The sequence below is a fragment of the Diadema setosum genome, chromosome 8 (assembly GCF_964275005.1).
Source record: "Diadema setosum chromosome 8, eeDiaSeto1, whole genome shotgun sequence".
Taxonomy (NCBI): Eukaryota; Metazoa; Echinodermata; class Echinoidea; order Diadematoida; family Diadematidae; genus Diadema; species Diadema setosum.
In genome coordinates this window covers 12,862,447-12,882,496 of record NC_092692.1, presented here as the reverse complement: position 1 = coordinate 12,882,496, position 20,050 = coordinate 12,862,447, and the positions used below count along the sequence as shown (strand labels likewise).

Sequence of the window (20,050 nt, the reverse complement as noted above, 5' to 3'; positions counted from 1 at the left end):
ATCATCGACAAGCAATGAGCTTGGTTTCCGTGCAGTCTGGACCGCGTCGTTGAGTGATCACGGTCTCTGGAACCAAAGGATCTTGTAAACTACGTCACAGAAAGGAACGTCAAGACTTTCCAGCCTACATACATATTTCAATGGCCACGAATGGCAAGCGGAGAATGTGCTACAACGTTTCCACGTGAACGCTCTGTTTGCGAAAACATTTACTGAAGTGACGTACATGCACTTTGGCGTGGCCCTCCATAATATAGTTACAGTTTCGGGATAAGTATCTACTCCATATCGCCCAACAGCTCCCGGCTGTTCCGTCCGCTTCTAGTATGATGCACATTAGGAATGACATGGACGGGAACACTTTTAGACAGGGTTACCTTCAGAGAAAGAAGGCGGTTGCTAAGGTAAGAAAAAGAGCCCGTGGTTACGTCACCTAGCGTTTCCACTGCTCAGTATCTCTCGTCTGATGGATGCGCGCGAAAGAGGGGGAAATCCCTAATTGGCCAATGTGTACAGATATAAGGATCGGGAGTGCGTGTGTGCGTCCGTAGGGTGCAAATTCGTAATCCCTTCAAATTGCAATACATCGTTATTCCTTTAGACCTCTTTAAGCCCTCCATGTATTCAAACCTCCCCTCCCTACCCCCGGCCTCCTCTCCCTCTCTTCACCCTTCGCTTTGTCTCTCTCTTTCTCTTAATACGTCTCCGTCAAAGCATGGAGTTAAAGGTAGTTTGTAGTTTCATAGTCGAACTCCCTTTCAACCACTTTTGTGTTTTTCATGCCTCTGATTTCTTACCTACGTTGTATACTTTGCAAGTGTCTGCTAATCTGATTTTGGGCGTAGGACTACTGTGCATTGGTTAGTTTAATATCTTCATTATAGGATAAGTAGCATTCTCATTATAAATACTTCTTGTCATATATCCGATTTTACCCATAATTTCTGACATAATTTAACAAGATATCATTTCATCATGACCATATATATGAACGAGCATAACTATCATGAAAAAACAAAACATAATTATGATCATAACAGCATGTTTGAAAACGTATACAATTTATCAGGAGGTTGCTGATATACCCTTATCGAACATGCATAAAATATGGATATCAGACCATATCCATTTTTTAAACAGTAGATGCTCATAGCAAATGTTCTCCATCACAATTATATTAAATAGATATGCTCCATCCTATTGAACATACCCAAAGTCACCACTGAAAATAAAGGAAACTTCAGCTCTATTTTCGAGTTGACCTCAATGAACAGACCAATATATCAATATACAAACAGAATTGTGGAAAGAGTAGGGCCGTAATTGTACATAATATGAGCCAGATCAGAAAACTTCCAGGCGTAAAGGACTTTCAGTGTCTCTTGTTTCATATTATTTTAGCAACATGGAAACATGCAAGTTATGCTCAGTGTGGGGAAAGGTGCACTCCATTATCGTTTGTTAGTCATAATAATTATGAGGTACTCAAAGGAATGATGCAGTTTTGGTTGAGGTGGGGCTACAGGTTTCCAACCTTTTTTTGTTGACGATTTTCTGAGATGATGAGAAACCTCTTATGAAATATAAATTAGCATATAATTCGAAGAGGAATTCAAAGTTTATTTGATGATTTTTGTGAGCGTATCCGCGAGCAATCTGAAGAAAAGTAGTAGAAAATCTATAGTGAAATATAATAATGACACGTTTAAACGTATTCATTTGGCCACATAAGTGATGATCAGACATTATGAATCGCCACAAGTCAAATTTGATTTGCATTGCAAAGGTCCTTAAGTTTCCTTCAGTTTCCTCGAGTTTCAGTTGCTAGTGCAGACAGCTTCATACGTCACAGTCACCCATGCAAATAAGTTATGGTGTTTTCATCGCCTTACGAGCTTCCAATTAAAATACAAACAGATTATAACTAATTCATTTTCTTTTGATTGATGAACTGAAGAATAAGAAAGGACTTGTATCTCTTGTTTTACACTTATAGCATAAAATCGCAAGAACTTGGCGGTTATAACTTCAAAGGCGGAACGAGTAGTAGCTGCTACATAAGCGACGAAAACCTTAATAGATATAGATTTTTGGTGAACGATAGTGAGAATAGTGAGGCATTTTAATCATTTTCTTCCAGATGTAATTATATGCTCTCTATATATTTCATATGAGTGGTTTCTAATTATCGCGCAAAAAAGTTGAAACCTGAATCCCTATCTCAACCAAAACTATCCCTTTGAATACGAAGTGCCATCTGAAGTCAGATTATATCTGCAAGAAGTTGCTCTTTCGTGAGAAATGTAGTCTAAAATTATCTTACAGTCTCTTTACTTTCTCATCTTTCGTCTAGATGTATTCGATTCAATTCTATTATATTACATTCTACTCACCAAATAAAATTGGATGGTATAGTTTTGTTTGAGATGGAGATTCATGGTTTAACTTTTTGCCAAATAATTAGAAACCACTCATATGAAATAAAGAGCATATAATTCTGAGAGTCTTGTAAACTATTTTATGAAAATCGGTTTTGAAACGGCTGATTTTTATTAAAAAAAACACTTTTAATTCCTCTCGTATGCTCTATATGTATTTCACAAGAGTGGTTTCTGATAACTTATTATGGCGCAAAAATGTTGACACCTGAATCCCCATACCCATCTCAAATAAATCACTTTGAACACGTAGTGGCATTCCTCTTCACAAACTTTTTTTTCGTGTATTTCTTATTTTGTATCAATGGATCAAGACCAAATGGAGGTAACCTACACCCTCACTGTCGGAAAATGATAACAAGGCTTTTACGTCGCCGTGACGTCAATAAACACAAAAATAGCAAGAGTGTCCGATCACCTCTGGAGGCGCTCGTCGTTTCGACTCTGCAAGGAAAACTTAAAAAGGTTTCATGTGCTTTATTTTTGAAGCTTGACAAACCAACAAATAAAAATATGTTCAAATTCTATCTCCATATACATCTGCTCCTGTCATTGTATAAACATTAACGTTCAGCTGAAATACCAAATCAATATGTTATCTGATTGCCTAATAACAGTAATTATTATCTGCTGATTGTTGGGTCAGAGTTATTACAGTGCATTACCCCCTTGTCTATTATTAATCGCAGCCATCAGTCATTGATAATGTATATATCAGAAATGTTATTATATAATTATGATATGAATGACCGTGAAACCTTTCCATCAGCATATCCAAATATCATTTTTTTTTCTTTTTTATTGTAATAATATGATGAAATTCAATCGGAAGAGGTTGGTTTCATTACGTTTGAAGTGGTATTCAGTATCACAAAGAGTAGCTGTTAGGGCTCTTCAGAGGCGATTCGCTTCCTCGAATTTCAACATGAGACCGCGACATTCTATACAATAAAGAGTAAAATTCGCTAAATGAACTTACGCAGGCACGATGGGGGCTCTTAATATGAGTGAGTCACACGCAGGCACTTGGCTTGAAAGGTCTTGATCGAGAGCCAAACTGTCAGATACCCTTTCCTCTTTTGGGTTCTATTTCTTAATCTGTCAAAAGTAATTAGCAGACATTTTGTGGAGAGTATGAAATTCTTGGCCGACTCAGAGCCGCAAAGTTATGATTATGTCCATGATCATCAAAGAAGTATCATATTTGTTTGTGTATTCTTTATGCATCATTTGATTTTTTGTCTCCGATTAGAAATAGCAAAGAACACTTTCGCTTTTCTTGGCAGAATTTAGACACAAAAAAACCCCCACGCACTTGCTTATTTCAACCCTGTGAGTACATTATTAAAAGCATCTACAGTGTAGGTCATTGGTGCTTCAGACGCGCAGTCTGAAGATGATTTATTCTATCCCTATATTTTGTCAAAAATTACGTCATGCCAGTTTCAAAGGAATGTGTACTTCAGAATATAGAAGCCTGAATATTACACGGGCATGACTATTTCTAGACAGCCATTAATAGTCCCATTAACTGATCTATAGAGATCAATTGATGAGATTATCAGACATCCGATACTGATGATAATTATGATAAGTCATGTTTGCAGACAGCATAAAGTTACAAAATAAGCAGCTCTTTAATTAGTCTGACGCAAACTTGCATAAACACGCCCAAAACTGGTCTAGTTTACTTATTTTCATATCTTCAATGACGTTGAATAATGGCCTTATCAAAGGAGTTTCAACCTTAAAATACATTTAACTCCAGTATCAGTCAGCCAAAGGAAGAAAAAAAAAAGTGGATGATGTATCATTTGTCGGTGTTGCGATAAATTTGGTCGTAAATTGCAATAGTTTCAGTCCATCTCTTTGTATTTCTCTCTTCCTCCCCCCCCCCCTCCTCTCTCTCTCTCTCCCTCTCTCGCATTAACATTCCTGGAAGCATCGAGAGCTGTAGTTTACAAAGTGATTGTCTAGAACGTTAATTCATCGCAAGACTATAATGTATTTCATTCATATATCAAAAACACACACACACATACACACACACAACTAAGAGGTTGATTGATACTGAAAGTGTGAATGAAAGCTCGAATTAAATACTATAGGCCCATAGTACCCTTTAAAACAGTGGGGGTATAACAGATAAAGAAGAGAGTAGGTCTTAAGTATCAAGCTGGTATTGGAATAAACAATAACTGTTTAATTTTGAAGAAGGCAAGCCACATTAGCATTGAATGGACGCATAACAGGGACAAACTTTCGCAAATTCCGCATGCAGCCAAAATTACAGAAAAGAGCAGTTAGGCCTACTTGTGTTTTGCCTATGAGACCATGAGACCCCCCCCCCCCCCCCCTTAAGAGGGCCCCTTGTGAGTGCAAGTTGACTCACACCTACCAATCCCCCCCCCCCCCCTTCCCTTTCCCCTTTCCCATTCTCTCTTTCTCCAAACTGTGAGTTACAGCCCTCGGTAGTTGACTTCTCTTACGGTGACTATGCCTAATTCTCGTTTTGTTAATTCAGTGACATATAATTATGACGGAGGCGGAAATGAAATGTCACCGTAAGTCGCCGTATTAAAGATAGCAGTAATTATATTGCAGATGGTCCTGTTTAAAAGGTCTCAAAGACAGCAAGGAGTGAAACTGGGGTGTGGTTTTGTTTCTTAAGTGTTATGTACAACGTAAGAGGGTCGCATTTAAAGGACAATTCACCAGCATACATGCGTGGATTGAGTGAATGCAGCTATATTTATACTAGTAGAGCGCATCGGTTAAAGTTTGAGAAATAACGGACAATCCGTTCGAAAGTTGTGAATTTTTAAAGTTTCTGTGCAGCCAACGCTGGATGAGAAGACTACTACAGCTTGTGATGTCACGTATGCACAACGGTATAAAGTAAATATGGAGAGAATTAAAGATATTTTCACATTTCTAGCAAAATGAAAGAGCGCTTGACTTGCCTCTTTCAGAAAGCAGTGGGAATAATACTACCCCTTTGCGTGTGTCAGCAACAAACAAGTTTAGGTATGTTAGGGAATGTGTAGTTTTCATTAAAAAATGACATTTTATGGAACTTTATTTTCTGTATATCGTACTTGTACATTTCGTGACATCACAAACAGGACCAGTCTTCTCACTCGGCGATGACTACACAAAAACTTTAAAGAGTCATAACTTTTGAACTTTCACAGATGTGTTAAACCAATATTGTTGCATTCAATCAGTCCGCACACTGAGTATATTGGGTGAATACGTCCTTTACGCATTGCTAACGCAATTGTTTCGGTTTTTTGTTTTTGTTTTTTCTACGACCTTTGCGCAAAATCTAGCCAGACAATTACGGGTTCACATTATCAAGGTACTGTGCGTGTTTGAAGCAGCATCATTAATATCAATAATAAATTATCAACGACTGATCATCGAGATCATAATTTTTAGTAATCAGTTTTTTTATTGTTAACTAAAACAGTTTAAGTCCAGGATTCCAGTACCTTTTTTTTTTTCAGTCTGATTACCATAACCGCAGAATTTATATTTGTCGTCTCCTCGCAGTTGAAATGAAAAACCCATGCACTTAACAACCATTAAACCATGTGTAATGTCGTCGCTTTTGTGAGAATCGTTTATCACTTCGTACTATAAATTCTTCCAGATTTTTTTTTTCTGGTTTACGGTCGTACTCAACAGTTCACATGCGATAAGTTAACTCTTGCATCGATATTTTGTTTATTACAGCTGAATGACAAATTGTCCTTTATCGACCTAAATGAGCACCGATTATTCAGTCTTTAGAAATAACGATGACAAAATAAAATCATGGACATATTTACTCGGGTTGGACTCGAACCAATGATACTAACATCAGGCGTCAAAACCACTAGAAGACTAACGAGCTTTCGTCCGACAGCCAGCGGTTCTTATCCCTTGTAGCAGCGGGTATGCCATCATTTTATTTATTTCTTAAATAATGAATCGGTGCTTATTTACGTCGATGAAGGGCAATTTTGTCAATCAGTTGCAAAAATAATAACTCTGGCACGACAATGTGGCTATCGTGCAGAGAACGTAATTCAGGGCTGTACGTGAGAGAATCCATTTTTCATCTTTGGGTGTTTTTTTTTTTTTTTTTCGTATCCTTCACGAAAGAGAAACGATCAAGTGTCATGTTATCGGGTTTCATTACTGCAATCATTGTTGCGCTAGAAACTATGTCATTTCAAGCAGCTAGTCGGTTTAATTGGCTTATTGTGATTACTGTATACTAAGTGCACAAGATAACATTTTACCATCGAATCTTTATTAACATGCCCGTTCGTCGGAAATAGCACTTTAGGCTGTAATCATCAGCAACACTTTAAGCTAAACGGACAGTGATGTCAGCAAGCAGTATAGAACTTGCTTCGGATAGATTAGTAGGACATTTTGTTTTTGCGTACTGCATGCAGTAAGGGGGAAAGTTTAACATAATAGCGCGGCCACGAAAACGGTTCTGATTAATCAATTTTCATCCAATGTTATGCATGGTGTGCTTTGTGGATAAAACTCCCAAACAGTATTATGGTAATGAAAGAGTCTGTAAAGTAATAACAAACTCCATTTACATGCACTAATCCATATATGCATTGTGAAGATACAGAGAGGAATAATTTAACACTATTTAATCTGGCATTTAGCCCATGTAGTTGTAGCTTCCAAACGAAATCTTTGTATGTGCCTAATTCAGTGACATCATATATGCGAGTAGACGCTTCCGCGACATTTTTTACTTATATACCGATCGCTGCGGACACTTCAATCTTTAGCGAGCTTTAGATCTGCGACGCGAACAGCTATAAGACGACACTAATTAGGCACTAATTAGGCTAAAATTAGTGTTCTGCACATGCGTGAGACAGCGGTTTACATTGTCCAACCCGCCGGGAGGCTGCGTTGTCTTAGCGTTCGCGTCGCAGATCTAAAGCTTTCTGTTGCCAAATGCACGTGACAAAAAAATAATAAATAAAAAAAATGACTCTTTTACATGAACTGAATGCTCGGTTTAGGCGACGGTACATACGCTTTGAGACATTGTCTTGTCGATGTCGACAAACAAGGTAGACAGTTAGTGACTCTTATTCCACTGATAGAGATGCTCACAGCAAAGAGAAGGATTCCCTCTCAACAACACATTATGACAAATCCTGAATCGTGTTTGATTTCCTTCAGTCCGTTACCCCAACCAAGCCGGTTGCTTCCGGCTCGGTCTCCAGGCGGGGGGACCCTTACGGGCTGTCGAGGGTATAGGGGCCCGTTTTGAGTCAGGCGTCCGGCATGGTGACTTATATCGGAAACCCCTCTCAGGAACCCCTCACCCCATCAATCATACCTATAGACTCATCTTTGCTCCAGGGATAATAACGGTCTTAATAGACGTGTTGAACTCGGAGTCTTCATCTTATGACATGCTACTTTAAAGGTATTATTTACCATTTGCTGGTGAAAAAAAAAACAACAACCCAGGTTTAGTGTTTCAAAGTAGCTATAGAATGTGAGTTAGGGATAGAAACAACCAATGTAAAATGTTAACCATGCAGTATGATGAATGTTAAGTATTTTTAAATTAACAAAATGCAAACAATATGTGCCTTTTTATATCAACAAATGTTTCGAGAATAAACCGCCTCTAGTTATGGTTTATTAAGAAAAGATAGTGTTATCTCCTTAATAGGTTTTATTACGATCTTTTATGTGGAATAGGATGTTTTGTGATACAACTAACTCACACATATGCATCAAACGTGATAACTCGACCATTTTTGTTATAAAGTCATTACTCCCTATGGTAAACAGTACCTTTAAAGCTTGTAATCAAAGGGGAAATCCAGACCAATTATGAGTTAGTCTAATAAGAAAGAGTAAAATATTACGAGTTCAACGGTATAAATTTTTATCGAAATCGGATGAAAAATAAGGAAGTTATGACATGTTTTGAAGTTTCGTTATTGATAGGGGAGAAACAGTTCTTGAACAGCCAATATGAATATGCAAATGGCAAAGTGAGCATGTCATTCCCTCACAACTTACTATATAGTTCGTACATAAAAATTAATGTTGAAATTTCCAGTTTTTCATTCAAACGCAATATGCCCCAGGCTCAAATCCTCGTATATCTAACTGATCACTATTCTGAAGTTATTCAACCAAGAACAGCGTCATGTTTCAGACTTCAATGACAGAAACAATGAACTTTCGTCTTTTTTTTAACACGATCAATGGAAAATTGTGAGGGTATATGACATGGTTAGCTCACTCATTTGCATATTTGTATCCACTGTACAAGAACTGTTTTGCCGAAATTAGCAAAATTTCAAAATGTTATAACTTCCTTATTTTTCATCCGATTTCAGTCAAATTTTTACCGTTGAAGTCGTAAAATGTTACTCTTATTTATCAGACTTACGATACTTGTATTTGGACTGGATTTCCTCTTTAAACTTCAGAAACTGCAATAGATTTGTATGGAATAGTAAGCACCACGAACATTGAATGCTCGTTGATGCATTGATCACCCTTGTCTCGATCTTGGCTCTCAAAACTTTACAATCTAACCTATGTAATGAAAATCATGCCCCCCCCCCCAAAAAAAAAAATGTTAGCTGAAATTACAGAAGAACGATTATCTGATCACACAAACTACACCACAGGTTCTGTTATTATAGAGAGTGAAATTATCGCAACAAATACCTGTCATTTTCTTTCAAATCTAGAGTGTCGACCCCTAATGATGGATTATCGAGGTTACAAAATGTGTACATTATTGAACCGATTCTCCTCTGTGCAGCGAAGTTATAAAAGAAGGAAAGAAGTTGCCAAAGAGCTATCATCGACATTATCAATTTTGATGCGTTAACTATTTTGCTCATATTTTATAGGTCAATCTTGTTCATCGAAATGCACAAAACCGATGATACTCTTATCAGCTGCCACTAGGAGCAATTCATGCTTACTTACTGAACAGGAGAATATGCGTGCATGCACATTATGTCAGTATCCATTTTCGGTACTAGTTTCACATCGAGTCAATACCTCAATGTGCGGTACATAAGTTCCTGATGATGTGCTTGTATAATGCTCCTTGCCCGCGTGAAATGCGGTAACTATGGTTACCAGGCTGTTCTGCCCCCATTGTGAAATAATGTGGATCAATCGGCACTTTGTTGTCATATTCTGTCTGCGCGAATGATGAACATGGTCATCATAGTCAATAGGAGTGAGGTAGTTTTCAAATGTAATTCTATGGCTCTGTTTGCATTTATATCATGTTGAGTGTGCTGCATAATGGAATATCCAAACAAAACATACACGAAAAAACAATAATAAGTTTGTTTTTCTCACTCTGTTTCTGTACGTCAGTGCGTGTATTCTCATTTAACGGACTCCGTTAGTCCCTTTTTATCTCAAAGTTGATTTTAGCAGTTTCATGACGCGTAAAGTGTAGATTGTTTCTGGGATTTGATATTTCATGCAAGCGTTCTTCTTTTCTTTTATTTCCTTATTCATCGTACGCTTTCGCTGCGTTTGACTTATCATCATGGCAAAAGTCAAACGTTTAGCAACTCTGTTTAGAGTGTCCAGAAACGTCTGCTTACACGGTTCAAAGCACTTGTGTATAGACCTCAGATAACAGAGTAAGAAATGTCGGAAATCGCCGGATTGGTGCCCAAGAAAGCTTTGGAAATTCACCTCGAATCATTTCCCTTGCTACAATAAATAAAACTTCATAACATGCACATTGAGAATCTTCATTCAGTCGGCATTGTGATGACTGAATCAGAGTTGTTGTTATTCGAAAGATGTTTTGTAGCATGACAGATCGCCCATTACAACGTCATATATACTCGTGTAGTTTTTGTATGATGGCATGGCTTTATTTTCTTTTATTTTCTGTTTATTTGTTTCAGAGCGTGAGAAAGAGATGGTTTTGCTTGAACTCAGACGCATTCATCACTTACAAGTCTGAGGATGACGCCAGAAATAGTGGAGTGAGTTGACTTCTTTTATTTCTTTTCCATCACGAAATTAGAGTGTGGACTTCATTAATCGTCCATTCTTGCATTAGACATTTGTTAGAGACATGTCTTTTTTCTTTTTTTTTTTTAGAAAGGATCTCATTATTCCGATAATAATCTCATTATCTCTATTTTATCATCCACGATTACTATACTGCTGTGTCGTTTAAAATATATTTCTTATTTCGCCTCGACACTTCTTTCTCCTCTGGCATTCTGAGTTTCTGACAAGACAAACCAAGCCTTCTCAACGTTCGACATCGTCTTCTTCCTGGAAACGCTAATGATTAAATCTCTTTGTTTCCATGGTTACAGGAGTGTCTGGACGTCCTCCCCCTCATCAATGTACAGACGGTGAAGAAGCAGTACACCAACAGCCAGAAGTACCCCTTCGAGATCATCACACTGCAGAAGACCCACGTATTCGTGAGTGTCTGTGTCAATGATAATGCGCGCGGCAGTCAGACGTCGGAGTTCATCTGATATTATCAGTGAATGTTACTTGGCGCGTCGCCATGGTAACCGACTCCAAACAGTTGAAAAAAAATAACAGGAGAGGAACAAGAAGAAGGAGAAGAAGAAATATAGAATGACGATGATGATTATTAAACTTTCAAAGAAGTATATGAAGGACGATCATATATTTGATAATAACGAGGATAAAGAAATGGGGAAGTGTAATAAAAGTTTATATAAACGTTTATGTATCTACAGAGAGGTCGAAGACAAAAAAAAAACAGAAAAAGAAGTAGACAAAAAGAGAAGGGTTACGCCTGAAAGAAGAAGATGTGAAGGAGAGTTCAGTTTATGGTCATCAAAGCTTGCTAAGTGCCGAAAGTAAAAGCTGAGACGTACGTCCGACGTAGCGTTAGAATTACTTTCATTACTATTTGATATAATTATCGTTATGAAGAAAAAGATTATCCGTGTGCCAATCACATCGTAAAATCAACATCGTATTTAACAGTATGAATCATAACATTTGACATAAATACCGACACTTGGTTTCCTTCCAACAGTTGCAAACTCGCATGCTAGAGCTTTACTCGATGAGCCTGCTGAAAATACGGTGAAAATAAGACCAGAAAACTACGATGTCTTATATACGGACAGAAAATGAGTTGCTTCAACAGAACAGTGAAGACCCCTATATCACGCAAGTGTGTCATACTAGAGGGAAATGCTCATTTCCCCTGGAATGTCCAAGCCAATAGCGACAAATGTCATAACCCGAGAGGCGTCCAGTCAGGTTTCGATCGAGCACGTCTGCGTTTCCCCCACTTCCCCCATCAGAAAAAAAAAAAAAATGGCGAAGTCGAAGCGAGTAAAGTCGTTGTGACGGCTTGCGCATGAGCAAAATGAAAGGTCACGACATGACCCGAATTACGCAGACTCCCTTTATCCACGGCGGGTCAAATAATGTATAATCATTTCGAAGTACATCGTGATAATCCAGTGAAAATCACGACGAAATTAGCCTGTGAGAAAAAAAAATGCAATATGCTGTTTCCCTTTAATATGCTGTTTCCCTTTAAAGCTTGCGTGTCCCTTTTGCAACCCTGAAAATACTGGATTCTTTCCATACTTGAGTTATGGTATATTGTGCAGGTAGGTAATTCAGTCCTCAGAATAATAAAACTGAAACTTCTTTATGATTGAGGGGGGAAATTATACTATAAATTTCAATACATTTAATTGGTCCCGGAAAAGGAAAATCCAATCGTTATTCTCATTACAAATGAGAATTGTGTTTTCGAGTGACATGAGTTCAGTTTTTCATTTCGTAAAAAAAAAAAAAAAAAATGGTGAGTTGAATTGTCGTAAGATTTCATTCATACACGATGTTGGGAGACATAATTCTTCAACCTTGCAAAGTTTCGTGATGTTTGCAAAAGAGGTACAGTGTATGCGACCCTTGTTTATGTACTATCCCAATTTTTGACCGATGGTGCCGAGATGATTATAGTATCTGTCATTCCCCTCCCCCTTCCCCCCTTCTCCCATCCCCCTAATGTGTAAAATTTCTTGCATTTTCTTCAGATGACTGAGAGTGCCTACGAACAGGACCAGTGGGTGAAAGCCTTCCACGCCGCCATGCAGGCCCGATGCTTCACTGGACATACGGAGGGGATCACCTCGAAATATGGCGGCAGCGGAAAGGACAGACGGTTGGTTGAAAGACGCTGTATCATAATTGAGGGTGTAAACAGAAGGTTGCCATAGTGACAGATAGTCACAGCGTAACGTGATATTTTTAATACGTGCATACACGTTTGCTCTTCACGGAAGACACTGACTATCTATATCACTGATTTGCTAATATTATATCCGTCTGTGTTTATTTTCAAATAATCTAAGTCTTTTTTTTTTTATATAGTTGTCAATTAATCTGTCATCTATATCTATACATAATAACATCGATCTATCCTACAAACTGCCGAACGATCTCTAAGAACAGTCATGCAGCTACTAGTGTGCTGTCCTATTTTATACTTTCGATTCTTAGTATTTACCCGTACCTAAACATAATGTACACTGCATACCGCATAATGGATACCGCATAACGGATACCGCACACAACCACATACACCACAACCGCATATAGACCAACGCATAAACGCAACTAAATCTACCGGTATTTGTTATAAATTTTGCACGAGGAAATCCTAGGGGAAACATTAGCTTTTGCCTTTTACAATGTCATCACACTCTTATTTGATGACGTAATTGTGTTAACCTCAACCATCCCCTTCCATACAAGCAATTTGCAACAAAGCTCGCTTGAAATATATCAACAAAATAAACAGGACCAGATAATATCTGTCGACTTACACGGTGTTACACGCGCTTTACACGGAGTTAGAGACATTTTGCATTATAACCTTTAGTCTTTAACAAAAGGATGCGCAGTTGTGGGATCTCATAAGTAAGTTGAATTAATCTCTCCACATAGATCGAGACATATGAATCATTTGAAAATAGGAGAAACAAGATGACATCACTTTGGGAATGTTCAGTTAAAGATAATCATGTAGGTGATCTGAGTTTAGGAAAGAATGCAAGAAGAAGAGAAATAAAACATGTCGAAAACGCCACGACATCAGTTTGGGAATGCGTGATTTGATTCCTCAAACTCTTTCTTTATTTCACGTGCGCATTCTCTCTTCCGGATCTGATACCCTCTTTCTCATTATATTTTTCTTCGGAAAGTGTGGGTAATACATGCATTTGAGTACCGTTTGCCATGCTAATCGTCACTAATTAATATATCTGAATCATGATGATCAGTGGTTGGAGCCATGTAGATCCATTGCACTAAATAAATTACAAAATCACATCTATCAGTTTGTATTGAAGTCTGTTCGTACGAAAACAGACGACGTGGGTATCACATTGATGATTATAGGCTATGATAGGTTATGTTTCAAACACGTTACCATTCATCGACGGCATTGTCTGTTCAATTCACAAAACACTTGAATTTTTTTTTTTTACATTATAGTCCGCCTTTTAGAAACTCCGAGTTAAGTTTGATCAGTGACTCCCTACCCTTCCTTGTCCCCACCCCCACCTTAAAAATGCCAGGCTAAGCGTGAACAAACTTGATCATTTATTCGATTAAGTTATGAAACGTATTAATCTCACATGTGGTTTTTCACGTGGTTTATTCAAGGAGCTCAGGTATACTGGGCAAGCTCTCCTATTAGGTACCTCCTTGGTTTGATAAGTCTTAACGCATATATCTATGGGGGAATTGCTTGCAGGTGAAAGACCTTCTTAACCCTTTCTGCGTCAACCCCGTAGTCAATTGTGCACAAATTTCACACACATATCTATGAACAGGAAATGAATGTGGTATTCAGAGGGTTAGCTTACACTTCGATTACTCATAATTCGTGCGAGGACAGGAGGAAAGCTGTATGACGTAATGCGTTACGAGATGTCACGCACACACGCACCTGGGGACGTTATACTCTCAATGATGAAGACAGCATTCCTTGCGCGCCCGGTGCGGTGACTGTCTCTTACCGCGGTTTTCGGCTGTTAAACCTCCCCCCTCGCCAACTAGCTCATGTCGTGTTCGTTTTCTCATCGTCTCTTCATTGGTCAGTCCTCTTATCGCAGTCTCTTTTTTTTTTATTCTAACATCTACTAAGTTCTTCTTTGCCTCCTTCCTCTTTTCATCTTCCTCTCCTCCTTCTTCTTTCATTTTCCTTCACCTCTCGCACAATTGAGTCCACCATGATGTTGTATAAACGGTGTCCATATCCATTATCATGAAAGGTGGTTGTTATGTGTGTTATATCAGAAAGGCATGATTATTATTGCTTTTGAATATGATATTCAGTGTTCAGGAAACTTAGTTTGAGATGTATGATATAAGTATAGGCCCTCTGCATCTTCCTCACTTTGCAGCTAGTAAGAGAGATAGAATGCCCTTCGTTAGACCCAACTAATATAAAGCAAGGCCCACTAACTTTGGAGTTAACAGCCAGTGCAGAGGAGTATTAGGACTTGTTGTTGTTGTTGTTGTTGTTGTTGTTGTTGTTGTTGTTGTTGTTGTTGTTGCTGTTGTTGTTGTTGTTGTTGTTGTTGTTGTTGTTGTTGTTGTTGACAATGACTATGAACCTCAAGACGTCTTTCGACATATAGACGCGTATTACAGGTATGATATAGTTTTGGTTGAGATGTGGGATTCTGATTTTAACTTTTTTTTGCGAGATATTGAGAAACCACTTATGAAATATTAAAGAGCATACAATTCTGAAAGGTATTTATAGTGTATTTGATGAAGATCGATTTTGAAATGGCTGAGATATCCAAAAACAAAGTAAAACAAAGTGGCCCTAATAAAAAGTAGGTCCCATCTTTTATTAGGATCTCTTTGTTTCCGAATATCTCAGCTCGATTCAAAACCAATTTTCATCAAATGAACTTTGAATTCCTCATAGAATATTGTATGCTCATTCGTATTTTGTAAGAGGTTTCTCATTATCTCACAAATAAGTCGGAAACCTGAAGCCAAATCCCAAACCCATAACTATACCATCCTTTCAATGTCTGCATGTTCGCCGCAATTCTAAATCATAATTTATGTTCAACCATCATGATTAATGTTGGGAAGAATTTTGCGTCTTTCTTTAAGTCAAGTGACCAGACATCGAGACATTCTTCGAACTCGATACTTTTTGCCTCTCCTGCATGCTATATAGCCCTGATTTCCTGATTTCCCACGCACTTACGCATGCTTATTACGTACAATGTATTAAAGACCTACTGGCCCGAATTCACGAAGATGGTACAAATGAAACCATGGAGCGCCAAGTGTCGCACGGAATATTTCGTTACGAAATCAGTCATTTCGTCGACAAAATAACCGTTTCGTTAACGAAATTATCATTTCGTGGACGAAATGTTCATTTAGTTACAAAATGTTGTCATTTCGTTACAAAATAATCATTTCATCGACGAAATGACTGATTTCGTAATGAAATATTCCATGCGACACTTGGCGCTCCATGGTTTTAGTCCATGGTTTAAACCATGGTTTCATTTGTACCACCTTCGTGAATTCGGGCCATAGAGTTTACTGTAAAGGCACCGAAAAGAGTATACAAGGCTATTCTTCCTGATTTCTTCGAGTCCACAGTCCACATTAGCTCATCTATTGCGTCATGCATGCCGGCAGACCACAATGGGTGAATCCCCACTAATCATTTCCTTACTCGTTTCTCGCAATGCGTGACCCACTTTCATTTACGGATCTTTCTTTCCTTTTCACATTCCCTGGAAAAGAAAAGTGGCAGAGAATAATCCATCAGACAGCAGTGTATTTATAATGCCAATCCATGCAAGGATTTAGTCCCATATTCTACAAACTGACAATAGCGGCTTCACAAAATCCCCTTGGATAACATGGCGCTTTATGCGTATCTCACAAGATTTAATGGTGTCCTATCGTGTCTCTTGTCTCGTGGATATCCAGGCAGAATTTGATTTCCTGTAACCACAGCATTTATAGCCAATGCAAAACCGAGGCATTAATGGTGATGCAAAACAAAAACAAAAACAAACAAAAGGAAAGAGGAGATAAGAGGGAAAAACTAGGGGCATGATTCCTCGTGTCAAAATTTCCATCCAACCAGTGACAGCAGGGAGGTGACAGAGTGAATCTAATTCAGGATTTCACGGAGTCAGCCTAGCTTTGTATCACAGCGTTCATCTTTACCCTCCCTCACATCAGTTTACATGAGAATGCTTTTGACAGGGGGAAACATTTTGCGTTGCCGTACAGCACATGGCGGGATGGGTGAATAGGGGGATAAAAATAAAGAATTGTCCTTGACCGAAATAACGCGAAATCTGGCGCGAAGTCTAACCCTGGCAAAATTTGATATTTCCTAACTTCCTGCGTGACTCGGACCCCCGGCCTCATATAAAACACGGGATTCTTTGTTTTCTTTTTGCCTTTTCTGTTTTGTTATTACGGCCTGATTAATCCAAATTGATTGTTACAAGTTTGGAGTGGCATCGTTATTTCTAGCAAACATAAATTGCCAATAGTTCTATGATAGGGAGATACACGAACACCTTAGTCGAGCGAAGTATGTTGCGGGGGCCCATTTTCTTGTAGCAATGAGCATGTGGCGTCACTTTCAACAACAACGAATGAAAAAAGTGCATACATTGAATAATCCGCTCCGTGCACAAGTATCATCTTTAGCTATCTTCAGCGGTCATTTTCTGGATAAGAAGCTCATGTTCAATCATTCCCATCATTCTTTTTGTTTTTTGATGTCCGAAATAGTTACAGACACTCATGACTTTTTCGGGTAAGAATGAAAATGGGGTTGCATCGTCAGCAGCTTTAAGAAAACTCAAAATTTTTCACGCGAGGTTTTAGAATTGTGACGCAGCATCATAATGTTTGTTCTTATCAATCTATGGATCTTTAAAAAAAAAGGGGAAAAATGTGTATATTCATGATGTAGATTGATGCGAAATGCTCTTTGTTTATATGTTTTGATGCTATGACATGAAAGGACATGACAGGCACATGCCCTGCTATCATAGAGTGCAGGTACATGAGGAACAGTCCTATATTTTGAAGGCACTTAGGCATTATAAACCCGTGTCCAATGATATATCACTTGAATGTCATGGACAGGCTTAAAATAAATTACCAGTATAACCGTCGCCTATATGTAAACCAATTGGCACTATATAAAAACCTATGCAGATTTCAAAATCTTGTATCATAAAGCAGGGGTGAAACTGTGACTTTGATGTTCCTAGGCAACGCCATTATTTGATGTCCGTCTTTGTTCTTTGCGTTTTTCACAAATCTCAGGAGTAGCGCTGGAACAAGGAAATTGTCACAGATTAAGAAGTACGTACAGGACGGCTTGCGACCCGGAACCTCAACCAGTGGACTACAGCGGAAGTCTTCGGGGGTAGAGTGTGACGCCAATGAGACTGAATACCAGGGCATTCCTATCGGCACCGTCGACAACGAGAAGGAGCACGACGACATATTCGAAGTCGACAAAGCTGAGCAGTCCTCCAACTCGAAGGTCCCACAGACGGTCAGAGATGTGGCGGTAAGCGAAGGAAATGGTGTTGGAGGCGGCAAAAGTCGCGCGCAGAGTCGAGCCAGCGACGACAGCGGGCAGGGGTCTCACGACGTCCGCAATTTGGACTCGAGCGCAGGGTTAGGTAGCACGAACGGTGTGACGTCATCAGATGGGGAATCGCACTGTTCCAATGGCAATGTTGTCGCTACGTCGGGCTCGACATTTTCTCCGACTCCGCCCCCCGTCCCGCCCCCTGTGCCGTCGCCGAAAAACGGGAGGCGGTCGCAGAAGCGCGTTATTGACGACGAAGCGATATATGACACACCAGCCCGAGAGGACGAAGACATCTATGACGTTCCTCCCCGAGAGGCAGAGGAGGAGGAGATGGGGGTGAAGCAAGAGGAAATTCAAGAAGATGCGAAGTCCAGTCCGTCGGCAATCAATGACCTGAAGAGATTGCTATGTGACGACGCCCAGGGATCGGAGAACGTTTGTGACCATGACAAGGAGGCCGATCTCGTGCCCCCACAGGGAACCGAGGAAGTCATGTCCGAGAAACCCGCGGATAAGTCTGCCATGGACGAGCTCAAGAATTTGTTGGACAGTTTGGAAGAGCTCTAACTCTTTTAACTATCGAATGAAACAACACTTCGACAAGGTATTAATGACATTCAAAGGTTTTGGACTGGAGAGGGTTAACCGTGAGGTAGTCACCCACTGCAGAGGGTAAACCTTAAGGTAGTCATCCATCACTGCAAAAGGTTAACCGTAAGGTAGTCATCCACTGCAGAGGGTAAACCGTAAAGTAGTCACCCACTGCAAAAGGTAAACCGTAAGGTAGTCACCCACTGCAAGAGGTTAACTGTAAGGTAGCCATTCACTGCGGATGGGATGGTACACCGTAAGGTAGTCATGCATCCATCACTGCAAAGGGTTGACCGTAAGGTAGTCACCTTCTGCCGACTCCCGAAGTTGCTACGTGATTCGTGTCCCGTTCGGGTGACATGACATTTGCTCCTGCGACAATATTGCAGGGGAGCAATTTCATGGGAACAATTGTCGCATTTCCAAATGTCATGGAACCCTATGTTCGAACGACTTATTTCGTGCATATTAAATGTGAAGAGTTTACCTCTGAAATTATCCGAAGAATAGGATAGCAACAGGGACTCTGAGTGCATAATGGTGAATGAATCAATACTGCTGACGGCAATTTTATCATAACTTTCGTCATTTTAAAGACTGGTTACTAGAGTAGGTCCATTGAATATTATAAAGCCAGTTTTCTAGAAATCGATTTTGATGTCGAGCTATTCCTTAAAATGAAGAAATAAACACCCTGCTGCAGCTCCTGTGATGTAAATATTTAAAGCTTAGGCGAAAATCTGTTGAAAGAAATAGCACGCTTGGCGTTGTGGAAATGATAATTATTCTATTTTCAAGAAAACAAAAAAGAAGATATACACACAATTGCTCTGTGTGAGTGTGCTTTTATGTCTGAGTAGTTGAGAGAACTTTTTTTTTACGAATTTGTTGCAAGAAAAAACTGCAACACCATCTACAAACAGGACGAAAATTGTTTTGTTTTTGTTTAGAAACGTGGCATCTTGCTTCAATTTTGATAGAAAATTTTCATTGTCAGAACTGGATCAGAGTACTGTTTGACTGCTGGATACAATTTCTATGTAAAAAAAAAAAGAATAATAGACAGGGTAATTGTAAATGTAAAATAACGTTTACTTTCCTTTTTTACAGTCATGGAGCTACATGAAGACTTGCTTCTTTCTCTTGCGGTCGATGCAAATAAAGTCTATTCTACTATTAACTGTTTTCCATCTTGGATAGAGGAGTAGGTATACTAACTAGTCAAGTTTCAAGTGATGTGGAAATACGACCGCTTATTGGACAGAATGAATTCATGCTTTTGTATGCTACATTCAATGAGTGTAAGATACATGACGCAACAAAGGTCGAATTACATAAACTA

At 39.0% G+C, this 20,050-nt stretch overlaps 1 protein-coding gene across 1 annotated transcript; it reads left to right on the top strand.

Moving 5' to 3' along the window:
- The first annotated feature begins 326 nt into the window (after nucleotides 1-326).
- On the top strand, nucleotides 327-18,735 carry LOC140232410 (uncharacterized). The gene is made up of 5 exons (XM_072312539.1): nucleotides 327-404; nucleotides 10,382-10,462; nucleotides 10,805-10,915; nucleotides 12,530-12,657; nucleotides 17,841-18,735. The coding sequence occupies exons 1-5, from the start codon at nucleotides 327-329 to the stop codon at nucleotides 18,682-18,684; spliced, it is 1,242 nt and encodes a 413-aa protein (XP_072168640.1). The 3' UTR covers nucleotides 18,685-18,735.
- Nucleotides 18,736-20,050: the final 1,315 nt, after the last annotated feature.